The sequence below is a fragment of the Chiloscyllium plagiosum genome, chromosome 3, assembly GCF_004010195.1.
Source record: "Chiloscyllium plagiosum isolate BGI_BamShark_2017 chromosome 3, ASM401019v2, whole genome shotgun sequence".
Classification (NCBI taxonomy): Eukaryota; Metazoa; Chordata; class Chondrichthyes; order Orectolobiformes; family Hemiscylliidae; genus Chiloscyllium; species Chiloscyllium plagiosum.
The window spans coordinates 87,171,562-87,185,886 of NC_057712.1; the positions used below are offsets into that span (position 1 = coordinate 87,171,562).

At 40.6% G+C, this 14,325-nt stretch overlaps 1 protein-coding gene across 1 annotated transcript in view; it reads right to left on the reverse strand.

Annotated features, from left to right (window-relative positions):
- The window catches only part of faxcb (failed axon connections homolog, metaxin like GST domain containing b), a 68,186-nt gene that overhangs the window by 31,029 nt on the left and 22,832 nt on the right, over window positions 1-14,325 (reverse strand). Inside the window, exon 3 of the mRNA XM_043685561.1 lies at window positions 5,175-5,371. Within this exon, the coding sequence (XP_043541496.1) occupies window positions 5,175-5,371 (197 nt within the window). The remainder of the gene's footprint in view (window positions 1-5,174; window positions 5,372-14,325) is intronic.

The following is a 14,325-nucleotide window of genomic DNA, read 5'->3' on the forward strand; positions in this document are numbered from 1 at the left end:
GTATGGGAAGAGACTATTTTCTATTCTTTCTTTCTGTGCAAGGAAAAATATTTTGGTAAACTGGGTGGCTGAGGGCCCCCCTGGACTTTCAAATTGGCACAGACTACTTATGGAATGTATTCCCCTTGACTTCCTTACAAATATGGTGCACCGAAAGACCGAATTATTTTATAAAATATGGCAGCCCTTTTTGAATTACATAAATACAGATATTTCGGCTATCCTAACAAGGGCTTTTATTTAATTGAGATTACAAACCTGGCTGGTCCGGGGCCCCTCGGGGGAGGAATCCCGCACGAATACGGGTTTTATTATATCTGATGCTAACACATCCCGAGCATGTAAGAGGCTTAAATATACACCCTGGTTAGTTGTAGGTTAGATTAGTAGATAGTTGAGTTTTGTTTATTTTTTTTTATTTTTTTCGGTTCTTTTCTGTTGTTGTGTTTTTTTTTGTTAAATTTTGGCTATTGTATATTTGAGCTAATTTTTATCAATGTTTATATCTGAGAGTTTTGTTTATTTTTGTAAACTTGTAAAAATGTTAAATTTCTAATAAAAATATCTATAAAAAAAATGAACTCACTCTGTTTCTTTTCATTTGCTTACTATCCCAGTCACAATGATTAAAAAGAACTGTGGAATCTTTGTTTCACAACTGTTACTAGATTGCAGCTTTTCACCGTTGGATAATTCCCATGCACACTTTGTCATCTCAACAACATTGGAAAGGATTTTACATGTTTGTTGAAGTGTTAACCTCCTCTTATCTATGCATCAGTAAGTGTTTCGTAGTTCTCTTAGTCATTTGGAGGCCATACCTCGCTTGGCGAAGTTATCTCGTACTTTCTGCCATTGAGAAACTCAGTGAATGATTTTATGTCAACTTTGAAAGTTGCAGCTCAGCCCGGCAGGGAGGCAATGTGTGGGTTTTCTTTCACAAATGTTGTCTTGACCATCTTGCCATGTCTTTCTATAAATCCATGTTCTCAGAGGTAAATATGATGTTGAACTCCTACTGTACAGCAAATTCCTTATATTTCCTGGAGATTAATTGAGTTTCATTGCCACCTATTGCTCTTTCAGGAATTCCTTGTTCAGCAAACAGTACGCATACTGCTGAGATGTTTATTGTAACGCTCAAACATTTCATCTTCCTGTTGAATGGGAACTTAGAATAATAACTTTCAAGAATGAGAAATAGTATCATTCTTAATTGTGTGTAGGGTAAGTAATCAGCTCCGACAGTATGGCTTACTCTGGGTGGTACTTCAATAGCAATCAGCTCTTCTTTCTGTTGTATTTCTGTATTTCAACTTACATTGTATGTAGACATCATTCTTCTGATCTCTTGTGGATGTCTATCTTGTACACAGATAGTCTGCCTCTGAGTTTCGACTTCTCCATTTCCATGTAGCCGTCAAGTACATCCTGCATCTCTGAGTTCAATTATTCTGGATCTGGTGAGTTAAACTAGTACATCTGTTTGAGTGGATGCTGATCAGTCTGATTAATGAACACTCATCGACAGAAATATGTATGAATTTTTCTCATCCATACTTGAATGCCAACAGCTCTTCTTCTGTCTTAACATATCTGGTTTCAGCTGATATTAGAGCTTTTAACGTGAATATTATTGGTTTTCCCTCTTGTACCAAAGTTGCTCCAAGTTTTCAGGAGTAGCATCTCCCTGAAGAGTGTCAGACTTGGCTTTTTGCCTGTAACTTTATTGAGTTTGCAGAAACTCCTCCCAAATGTCACTAATTACTGGTGCTCAACATTTTCTCTCGTTAGCTCAGTAAATTTGCTACGTGTTCTAACATGTGAAGCATAAAAGAATGCGAAGCCAGATCATCTGTGTACTTGATCAAGCCAAATAAACTATCCTAGTTGTTTTTATCCCTTAGACTTTCTGTCTCAGAGCTACCTGTGATTTTTTTTTCCGAACTTGGCTTGACTCCATCACAATTCAGAAGAACTGGCATTCTCTAAACGTCATCGTGCGTTTCACTGGATTTATCATGTTCCCAGCTCTTGTTCTCTTTGCAGCTTCAGACAAATGGTTGTCACTGTCTTTTTCATCTACATCATAGAAATCCATCAACCATGCTGACTGTTCCTAGTATATCCCACATATTTTATGCTGATAAAATCTTTGCTCATTCTTGGGCTAAACGGTTGATGCATGTTTTTGTACAATCTAAAGAGTTACTAAATGGTATAAGCAGCTAAGATTGTTCACATGAAGCTGAAGTTGAAATCCTTTTGCCTCAACATTGCACTGGCTCTACTTATGACTTCATCAATCAGTTTGTGTCCTCCTGTCTTCATATGGGCTTTGTAAATCCTTAAAATACCAACATCATCATTGGACCGTTGAAAGAGAATGTTTCATTGTTTTGGTTTACAGGTATTTAGCCCCTAAACCTTTCAGTACACAACACTTCAGCTGCACAGGTGGCACAAATTAATGAGTGAATTAAGCTAAACTCAGAGATGTCAGCTCCCCACTCTGTCAAACATATCATTTTGTGCAAAAAATAATCCAAGGCTGTTTTGCACAAGATACCAGAATTGGTTTTCAATTTTCCTGAGAAATACAAAAAAAATCCACTTTACAAGCAAATTAAAACCCAGTTGCTCCAGTGTTGCCCTTAACTGCACTTTAGTCAGCGGAACACTACAGAATGAACAAACATAGATCATCTGTCAGAATTCCGGCAGTTTCATCACGTGATATTCCATAGCTAATGAGCAATTTTGCAAACAGGAAACAGACATCTGAACAAGGCCCTTGGAGCCTACTCCACCATTCAGCAAGATTGCAGCTTCTGATTTTAACTTGGATTCTACATTCCTGCATAACCCCAATCTCCTTAGTAATCAAGAATCTGTATGCCTGAAAAATATTTAATGATTCCTCATCCACTTGAGGAAAGGGATTTCAAAAACACAAAATCCTCTGAGAGAAACCTTTTCTCCTCATCTCTGTCTTAGCTGGGCAATTCTTTATTTTTAAACAATGACCCCGAGTTCTAGCTTCTCCCAGAAGAAGAAACATTCTTTCCAAATCAACACAATAAAGGTCCTTCAGGATCTTTTATATTTTAATTATGTCACCTCTGTGCCTTTCTAATGATAATTCATTCTGTACCTCAAAATTTTAGCCAATAATTTTCTAATCACTGAGGTTAGACTGACTACTTGTAATTACCCCCCCCCCTATATATTCTTACCTTTCTAAAGCAATTTTACAACATCAACAGTCCTCCAGCCCTCCAGTAACCCATCTCTAACACAGAGGCTTGGTAAATTTATTTACTTGCTTCTATGAGCAGCCTGGATACATGCTTTTCAGTCTGGTAATTTATTAAAGATGCTCAGCACATCAATACTTCCACTCTCACTATTTCTGATGAAGGGTTTATGTCCTAAACATCGACTCTCCTACTCCTCAGATGCTGCCTGACCTGCTGTGTTTTTCTAGGGCCACAGTTTTCAACTATGCTTACTGATCCAATGTTTCACAATCCTCCTCCTTACCTAAAATGTTTGTGCCAACCCACTGTTGTACTGATGCATGCAAAATATTCATTAGTGATTATTTTCAAGTTTGCTGCCTCCATAGTCATTATTTTCTTGGTTTCTAGTCAGTCCTACTCTATCTTTAGTTAGTCTCGTCCAGCTTTTTACATACATAGAAAATAGCTTTGAGCATTCTCTGATATCACTTGCCAATATTTTCTTCATAAACCAGATTTGCATTTTAGGTCACGTCAGCATTTCCTCTGCCTCTCCAATCCTTCTGCAGTATTGACCTTTTATCAGAACTGGGACTGAAATGAGAAGTAGGCAGTTTTCAAGCAAGTACAGGACCAAAGAAAAGATGGATGTCAAGAGCAGTGGGAAGAAAAAAGAACAAGAGAAACTTCTCTGACAGCAGAACAAACAGAATTGTTTAAATGACAACAGGGATGATGGTCTGAAGACAAAAAAGGAGTAGGAATGAGATAAGCCAATGAAACAAAAACTGAGTCTGGAGGATGGAAGTACATAGCAGAATAGCAGAGGATCATGCAATTAAAGAAGATCAGGAAAGGAGGAAGCTGCTATGAAACATAGAAACATAGAAAGTAAAAGCCAGAGTGGGCCATGTGCCCTTCAAGACTGCTCTGCCATTCAATATGATCATGGCTGATCATCTAACTCAGTACCTGCTCCAGCTTTCTCCCCATACTCTTTGATGCCTTTAGCCCTAAAAACTATATCTATATCCTTCTTGGAAATATTCAATGTTTTGATTTCAGCTGCTTACGATTCTCTGGGTGATGTGAATTTTACTCATCTCAGTCTTAAATGGCCTACCCTGTATCCTTAGGCTGAGACCCCTGATTCTGACTCCTTGGTCAGAACATCTTTCCTGCAGTTACCCTGTCCAATCTTGTTAGAAATTTATAGGTTTCTATGAAATTCCCCCTCACGTTTTGAAACTCTAGTCCTAACTGATCCAGTCTCTCTTCATATATCAATCCTGCCATCCCAGGAATCTGTCTAGTAGACATCTGTTGCACTCCCTCTATAGTTAGAATATTCATCATCAGATAAGGAGACCAAAATTACACACAATACTCCCGACATGGTCTCACTACAGCCCTGTACAATTGCAGCAAGACATCCCTGCTCCTGTTCTTGAATTCTCTTGCTATGAAGGCCAACATATCATTTGCCTTCTTCGCCATCTGCTGCACCCACGACTTACTTTCAAGGACTGAAAGACATCCAAGTCTCGTTGCACCTACTCCTTTCCCAATCTATCTCCATTCAGATTGTGCCTTTTGTTTTGTTTTTGCTATCAAAGTGAATAACCTCACATTTATCCACATTATACTTGACCTGTCATGCATTTTTTCATCCACTCAGCCTCCAAATCACAATGAAGTATCTCTGCATTGTCCTCATAGCTCACCCTCCCATCAAGTCTTCTGTCATCTGGAAATTTGGAGATATAGTTTCCTCATCTAATGTTCAAAATGACAAAGCATTCTGAAATAGATGATGATTTGATCTTGCTAATTCTTAACAATAAACAAAATAATACATATACTGCATGTTTTTGTAACACAGCAATCATGAGACCTTTTTATTCTGTGTTCAGCAAGCTTTCACCAACTTACCAATAGAAGTGTTCTTCCATCATTTTTGTAATAGCCCTTGAGACAGCTCTTTCCCTGGAATCCAGATGTTTATTTAGATTAACTCCCAGTTTTTCTTGAAGAAAGTCAATAATGAACTCTGTCCCTGATACCTTTTGATGATTATATTCAATCCATGGCATCTTTCCTTGAGGAGAGAGTTTGCCATCAAAGTAATTCTAAAAGAAAACCAGAAAAGCATTTTAGGAAAAAATAAATTGCTCCACACACACCTCTTTGTATTAGCATTTTAGATAAAAGGAAAGAATAATTTTATATGTTCACATTTGTCTAAATATATTCTCATAGGTTCACATCAAGTTGCTTAGAAAAACAATACTAAACAAGTACTTGAAAGGCCTGCAGAGCTGCTGGCACAGAAACATAGGAGCTTATTTTGCAAGGATAATCATTAAACATTGCATTGGCAGCAGGTAGTTCTGCTCATTGCCTGGAATTTGGGCAGCTAATTTTCCATTTTTCACTTTTGGAAGCATAAGCTTCCTGCCAACAGAATGAATGCGAAAATCAATCCACTATATCTTTACATCCTGTAGCTACTCTTGAATGTTTGATGTTAAAGTGTGCTGTAAAAATGGAAAATGTTTATATTTTGTAACATCAACATTACCACAATTTGTGTAAACACCCATCCAATGACAAGAACTTAAACTTAATCAAATATAGTTCTAATTCAATGAATCCTGGCAACAGTTCAACTGTAGCTAGTCAATCACAGACGTACAGTCACCAAAAAATACTGGTCACTGTATATACCATTCATTAATTGTCATGTGTGCTTTGCCTGAAGACAGGTCCTTGGCTCATTATCTGCTGATGCTTCAACCTGAGCTGTTTCCTGCAGTTTTTTTTTGTCAGGAGTAGCTTGCCATTACCTTCCACTTTCAGAGACAACATGAGGAGGCAAGTCCTTAGTCTACATCTGCACTGCTGGCATTATACTGAAGTATACACTAACTAGCTAGGCAGCTGAGTTAACCAGCCGCATCATTTATTATTTAATTTTTAAACTTTGTTATTCTATTTCCAAAAGACTCTGGATTAAGATTGTTGAAGAAATTTCAGCCACCATTTTCAAAAGTATGCTATCACTATATATCTTAGAGGTTAAAAATCACAACTGCAGTCTGCGTGCATTATTCCACTGGTGAGGGTGTGAGCACATGCATGGTGAGGGTCTGCTGGAAGCATTATTTGACAGCAGGATTGACATTTTGGAGCTCAAAATGCAAACTAATGCTCTTTTTCCTAAACTCGCAAATTGAACACACAAGGGCCTTCTTCTCCAGAAGAAGGAAAAGGGGTAGAAGGCTTCTCAGCAGGAGGTCCTACCTGTCCATGGTGTTCAGGGGACAATTGCTCCATCTAAACCTCATTGAGGAGCATTAGGGAAAACAATTTGATTGTGCTGAACTATATGAATTAAATTAGTTGCATGGGGCATGCATTCTCCACCTCTCCACACCCTTTTTTCCCAATGATATCAATGAGGAAACCTATTTGGATTACAGATTTAACAGCTGGTGGTGGTACAGTCTGTCTTTGGAGAATCAACATAAATTTGATTTGGAGATCTCAGTGTTTGACTGGGCTGGACAAAGTTAAAAATCACACAACACCAGGTTATAGTCCAACAGGTTTAATTGAAAGCACTAGCTTTTGGAGCGCTGCTCCTTTATCAGATGGTTGTGTCCTGATGAAGGAGCAGCGCTCCGAATGCTAGTGCTTCGAATTAAACCGGTTGGACGATAACCTTGTGTTGTGTGATTTTTAATATAAGTTTGCACAGCAATCTTTAAAGCAGGGCTATGCAAACAAAATCTTCAGCTAGTGTGTCAGATGCATACACTTCAAACAGGAGATCCTTACTGAAGTCTGCCACTTACTGCAGCCACACTTCCAACCTCAGGGTTGTGAAGGTCACTGTGGCAATGAACTCTTAATTGCTGGGCTCCTTTCAGACTGAAGTTAGAAATGTTTGCAACATCTCACAGTTAGTTACCTTTTGTGGAACGTGCATATGGAGAGAAGATCTAGAGACAGACAACACCGTTTTTGCTGAGATTCAGCCCAAAAAGCTTTGTGATGTAGAAATCTGTGGTCGAAGTGGCTGGAGCCAGTGTTAAATCCATAGGGAGGTTTCTATGGTGTAGTAGCAATATCCCCTTCTTAAAGTCAGGTGGACTAGGTTCATGCGGACTATGTAATGTTACCTCTGATTGGGAATAGCTAGAATCTATAGGGCTGTATACCTGACAAGGAATGCATATTGGAAACACCATTTGAAACTGTACTGAGGTACATCAGAATGGGAAATGTTATGCTGAGAGAAAAAATTCTATTGCAATTTTCAATTTGAAATGACTTGTTCATGGGCTGTATGGTTGACATGGAATGAATATTATAAATGTTAGGAATATTACAATAGTATTGAGGTACTATAGAATACATGCCACATTGGTGGCAAGCTGAATTTTATTGTGTTTCAAGTCCAAATGGTTTGTGATGCATCTTTAAAGTATATTTTTGGAAAATACAATACAAGTTTGAATAAGCCAGGCGACTGAGCTTCTACATTCCAAGGGAGCAGAACACATATTTGCCAGTAGTCAGCAGGCAAAAATGGTACTTTTGACTTTGTTCAGCTTCCACGTTGTGCGGGATGCTACTGATTACACACGTCATTCTGCAGGCACCCCACACATCAATCCTGAGGCATACAATAACTGAAAGGGATATCACTCCCACAATGTCCAGCAAATATGTCATCATATGCAGCAAATCATATTCTGCAGCGGTCCACACAGCCAGCTGCAGTTCAGCCACCAGAACATACTGAAAGGGGACAACTGGAAGATTGGGCTATCTATTGAATACATTATGTCTCTGATTCAAAACTTAAGCATAGGTAAGCTGTTTACAAATAGTAAAACCAATGGATGGAATTTGCCCAGCCCCATACTGTGGTGGGCTTAAAAGCAAGGAGCAGTAAGGAGAGGGAACATTAAGGAAAAGAGAGGGGAGTTGCTGTAAGGGACAGCACCCTAACTCATTTTCACCAGTAGGAAAGTGTCCCAGAGATGAGTAGGAATTGATCAGAACTCTACAGTTAAAAGAATTAATGTCCTAATTAGTGATGGTTTATACTTATCCAGGCAAATATTCCAACGCATTTCAAAATGTTGCCTAGTAAACGCAGAAACAGGTTTTTTTGGGGTGTCAACAGGTAAGTTACTTGTCACAGAATTCCCAGCCGCTGGCCTCTTCGTGTCGTTCCAATATTTATGTGGCTGTTCGAGTTAACATTCTGGTCAGTAATAACCTCCCAGATGTCGATGAAAATTTAATTATGACAATCTATTGAAAGTCAAGAAAAGGTGGTTTCAATCTTCCTTTCTTCTGCCAACTTTCCAGGGATACAAAGACTCAAAACCTCAGACAGAGTAGTATCATTCTTAATGAATTCTAAGGAGGTACTTTATTATTTTATTCAATTTGTTTTTTTAAATTAACCTTAGCATTAGTTGCTGTACTTTGAACCTAAGGAATATCATGCACCCTCTTGTGGTACAGTGGTAGAGTCCATGCCCCTGGATTAAAAAAAGCCTAGGTTCAATTCCCACCTACTCCAGAGGTGTGTACGAATGCCTCTGGATAGGTTGATGAGAAAAATGGGCTTTTTTTAAAAAAAAGCCTTTTTTGCTGTCTTGCCTCTTCCTCATTCATACTTTTAAAAAATATTTTCTAACCAACCTGCTTACAGATATTATTTCACACCTCGGGAGCAGGTGGGATTTGAGCCTTCCTGGCTCCGAATTGGCCACAATGCCCCTATACTCCAAGAACCCTTTTGCTCATTCATATTCTCAGCTGATTAAGTTCAATATATATTACAAGGCAATCAATCTACCAGTGAGTGCTGAAATCCCTTGACAGATTTGAACACTTACTCATTTGATCATTCAAATCAGATTACAGGGGGATTCTGGTGGCACAGTTGTAGTGACCCTAACTCTGAGCCAGGAGACCCTGGTTCAAGTTTTATCCATTCCAAAGGTGTGTGACAACATCTCTGAACAGACTGATTAGAAAATATATTTCAAACCAAATTGTGCTCTTATGGCACAATGCTGACATTCCTTCCTTAGACCGAAGAGACCTGGGTCAAGTCCCACCGGCTCCAGAAATGTGGAAAAACATTTCTGAACAGGTTGGTTAGGAAAATATCCAAAACAGATTATCAGTGGCATCAGACTGGCTCCTCCTTTCTACCCACAGCTTTCAGGACTGGTCAACCTGTGTGGACACTCTGGAAACCAGGCTGTGGGAGCAATGTACACACCAGGCCAGAATAATCATATTTATTTCAAGCAGGCAGAAAAGCAGTCTGACTAATACTATCCACGACTGATTTCCAGTGTAACCCCATTCCCTCTCACAGTCAATGCTGTGTACTTATATTTTTTTTCTTGATATCTGCCAATCATTTAATGTTAGGGGATTCTGCTTTGAATGCTGCTGTTGCACATGTTTTTAACATTGCAGTAGGCACAGGTTCTGGACAAGCTACTATCATGACTCTTCTCACAGGACCTGGGCAATTCCCATCCTCTCCCTCTCTCCCAGTCCTCTTCTCTCTTTTCCGCAGGTTCAGGATATCTGCTGTTTCCTTCAGTACTGATACCACAAACCAGACTTGTTCTATTCCTGGACACGAGGTCCCACCAGGCCAAGAAAATTCCCTGTGGACTTGTTTATTCTTGATGTGGAGGTGCTGGTGTTGGACTGGGGTGGACAAAGTTGAAAATCACACAACACCAGTTTACAGTCCAACAGGTTTACTTGAAAGTACAAGCTTTTGGAGCACTGCTCCTTCATCAGAAGCAGGATCATAGGGCACAGAATTTAAATTAAAAGTTCAAATGTCACAATACTGATGCAATGTTTTGAACAAACCTAGATTGATGTTAAGTCTTTGATCACCTAGAATGGGTTGCAGGTTTTGAATCATTAATATGTAAATCCAAGAACTTCTTTCAAGTCACTTTCCCGAGATAACAAAGTTTTATTAAAAAGGATGACATCTCAGCCCAGACAGAGTCTGTTTATATTCCAACATTGAGTCAGGCCCTCACACCCTACACAATCTATAGGCAGTGACATTTTATAAATTCCTACTTTGGAAATAGAACCGGTCTGACTCAAGGTTGGAATACAGAAAGACTCTAACCTCACACCTTTAATGCAGTTGAGGATGTCACTTTTTTTTATAAAACGTGAAGTTATCTCGGACTTGAAGGAAGTTCAGGGACTTACATATTAATGAATTGAAATCTGCATCCCCATTCTAAGTGATTAAAGACGAACAGTGGGTTTGTACAATACATTGCATCAGTTGTATGACACTTTGATCTCTTACTATAAATTCTGTGTCCTATGATCCTGCCCCACTAGCTACCTGATGAAGGAACAGCGCTCCAAAAGCTTGTACTTTCAAACAAACCTGTTGGACTATGGACTGGTGTTGTGTGATTTTTAACTTTGTTTACACTTGGCTGCTCATGGCTTGATGGATTTCCTGAAACCTTTTTATTGACTCCAAAGTGTTCACAAACCTTAAGAGCTCCTGGTGTAAATGGTTCAATGAATTTGTTTGCATATTTTATCAGAAATAATGTTTGTCATTTCCAGCAGTGCTCACATTTTATGCTTCAGTTTTAATGGAGCTTAAGAAAATTATGCTGAATGATTTTAAAGTCAGCACATATGGTAGATTTATGCTAACTTGAACTGTACCAAGAAGTGGGAGGCACAGTGCTGGGAACTAAATGTCAATACCAAATGAAGTGCTGTTAAAATGTTTCTGAACCTGACAAGAAGCCCTTGCCAGCTGCAATTTATTATGTTACTTCCAAAGTAAAGCACAATGAGCAGAGAAATATTGGAGGGCTCAGGAAGAGTCCGATAAGGGGATTGAGAATCAGGTGGGGGCAGATAGTCGAGTGGGGGATTTGAAAGTCAAGTGGGACCTGGATAAGTGGATGGCGAAGCTCAATAGACAGGAGGAGTCTCCAGAATTGGTGAGCGGATTGAGAGTCATGGGGCTGGATAGTTGGGATGAGGGCTTAGCAGTCAGTAAAAGGACATTCCTACAAGCAAGTGGTTTTGACACCTGGTCGAATCAGGGAGTGAGCAATTTTGCAACAGCTCTGTTTCCTTTATTTTGCTTTTGGTCCCTCTTTTTGTCTCTCCCGGGCGAATATATGGTTTTGGGTGACAGGGGTTAGATTGAGTGAACATGTCTTATCGTAATATTCCAGTCATTGTGAGTATATGGCAGGCTGAAGCACCAGCTGGTCTTCTCTTACTCATAGTTTTCATATGGTTATAAATATTCATTGGCAGCACCAACCAATTTTTCCTTGAAACAGAGCAGCAAAAAGCTGAATCGAATCAGGTTAGATTAGGATCTATATTTGAATGAACTATAATAACCTCATAATCCTGCACATTTGACCTAGAGCTGAATATGTGGCTTTCAATACCTTGCTAGATATAATTACTAGTGAGTGGCAAAGATCCAGTGATGGGTTTTGCCAAGCCTGTTTGTCACCATTGAATAATACCAACAGCAGATCTGATCAGAACATGGCTTCAGCGATAAGAGGAGTTTTGAAGTTCAAAAAGGCGATGTTTACTTTCTCATAAAAGAGGTAATGTGCAAAAAAGCATGGGCTTTGAAATCCCTTGGACTTTTTGTCTCCGTACACAGAATAAGGTTTCTACTGCACTTCCTGCAAAGCTGCAGAAATACATTGGCAGAGAGTCAACAGCTTTCTGAAGCTTTAAATCCAGAAAATGATAGAATGACTGGTGAAACATAGAACCATTGGCTGGTTCCAGAACAGAAGGAGGCCATTCAGCCGTGGTATCTGTACCAGCTCTCTACAAGGCTAGCTCCGTTAGATCTAAACCCTGTTTTCATGCAAATACATTTCCATCAGTTCTTTATTCTATTCACTTCTGAGAGCCACAAACGAATCTGTGTCCATTCTCAGGCAGTGATTCCAGATCCTGACCAAATGCTCTGTAAAGGATGTTCCTTGTATTGTGTTTGGTTCTTTTCTCAACCACCTTAAATTAGTGAATTTCAGTTTCCAAAGTTTCCACCAAAAGGAACAGTCCTTTTCCTCTGACCTGTTTACACCCATCATGATTTTGAACAAATCCATCAAATCTCCTCTCAATTTTCTCTTCTCCATAGAGAACAGCTTCAGTTTCTCCAGTCTATCCACATTATATAAGTCCTTTATCCCGGACTCATTCTCAACTTTTCTGCACCCTTTCTGAAGGCTTCACAATCTTCCGAACATATGCTGCCCAGAATTTTTCAAGTATACTGCTGCAAAAGATGGATAATGATGTCTGCTCCTTCACTGATATCTGTTCCGCTTCTACCAGCTGGTTCATCCACACCAACAATGGTGTTGCAACTCTGATCATCAAATCCTATCTTGATCTGTCCTCAGGCATCTTCTTTCCCAGTAAACACCTTATTTCACCTCCCTCATCCCTCCTTTAAGATCCTTACTCTTTGTCACTCACCAAATTCTCACTGAATACCTTACTTTTTTCCTCCTCTTTCAGTCTCTGAGCTGAATGACTTCTCAACACTTTCAACTTGCATCTGGTCTCAGCTTCTTTTCTCTCTCCCACATTGACTGGCCTCCTTTACCTTCTTCTCTCACCTTGCCATCTCACTTAGCTTCTCTGTAGCTATCACGTCAATATCAGATAAGAGTATCTCTGGACATTTCCTTAAATATCTCTCTGTTCACATCCACTTCTACATTCCAATATCATTTCCCAGTTCCCTAGTGATTGTGGCTGTTTTGAGTTCCTCCTTCTCTTTTGCCCCTCTGTCTCTTGATTTTCAAATATTCTAGACAAAAATACTTGTTCAACACTTTTGTCATTTCATTGTCTCCCATCATTAATTCCATAGTCTCATCTTCTGACATATCACTTCAGTCACTCTTTTCCATTTTAGACTCTGTACCTTCTCTGCCACCACGTTTCCTCTAATCAGAATTAGAGTTAGAATTAGGTGTATTGTCGCATGTACTCACACAAGTGTAGTGAAAAGTTTACAAAGTCACCACTTACAGCACCATCTTAGGTACAAAGATACTTAAGTACATGATCTTACGAATAAATTAGAAAAATAAAGAAATAAATAAGGTTAAGCATTACAGTCCTTTAAGCTGAACATGCCAAGTCTTGCCTCTAGTCCACACTGGGCCTTGCCTCCAGTCCGTGCCAGGCCTCACCTCCTTGGATGCTGCCTGAACTGCTGTGCTCTTCCAGCACCACTAATCCAGAATCTGGTTTCCAGCATCTGCAGTCATTGTTTTTACCTCACCTCCAGTCGATGACAGGCCTCGCCTCCAGTCCGTGCCGGGCATCACCTCCACACTGCACCCGGCCTCACCTCCAGACTGTACCGCACCTCACCTCCAGAACGCACCCAGCCTCACCTCCACACTGCACCAGGCCCCACTTCCAGTCTGCACCGCAACTCACCTCCAGACTGCAGGAGGCCTCGCCTCCAGACCATCTTAGGCCTCGCCTCCAGACCGTTCCCGGCCTCACCTCCACACCACACCAGGCCTCACTTGCAGACTGCATCGCACCTCGCCTCCAGACCGCATCGCACCTCGCCTCCAGACCGCAGGAGGCCTCGCCTCTAGACTGCATCAGGCCTCACCCCCAAACTGCATCCGGCCTCACCTCCCGACCACACTTGGCCTCGCCTCCAGACCGCACCAGTCCTCATCTCCACATCCCACCAGGCCTCACTTCCAGACTGCACCACACTTCGCCTCCAGACCGCATCCAGCCTCGCATCAGGCTTCATCTCCAGACTGCACCAGGCCTCACCCCTAAACAGCATCCAGTCTCGCCTCCAGACCGCACCAAGTCTCACCCCCAAACTGCATCTGCCCCCGCCTCCAGACCGCACCCGGCCTCACCTCCACATCCCACCAGGCCTCACTTCCAGACTGCACCGCACCTCGCCTCCAGACCGCAGGAGGCCTCGCCTCCAGACCGC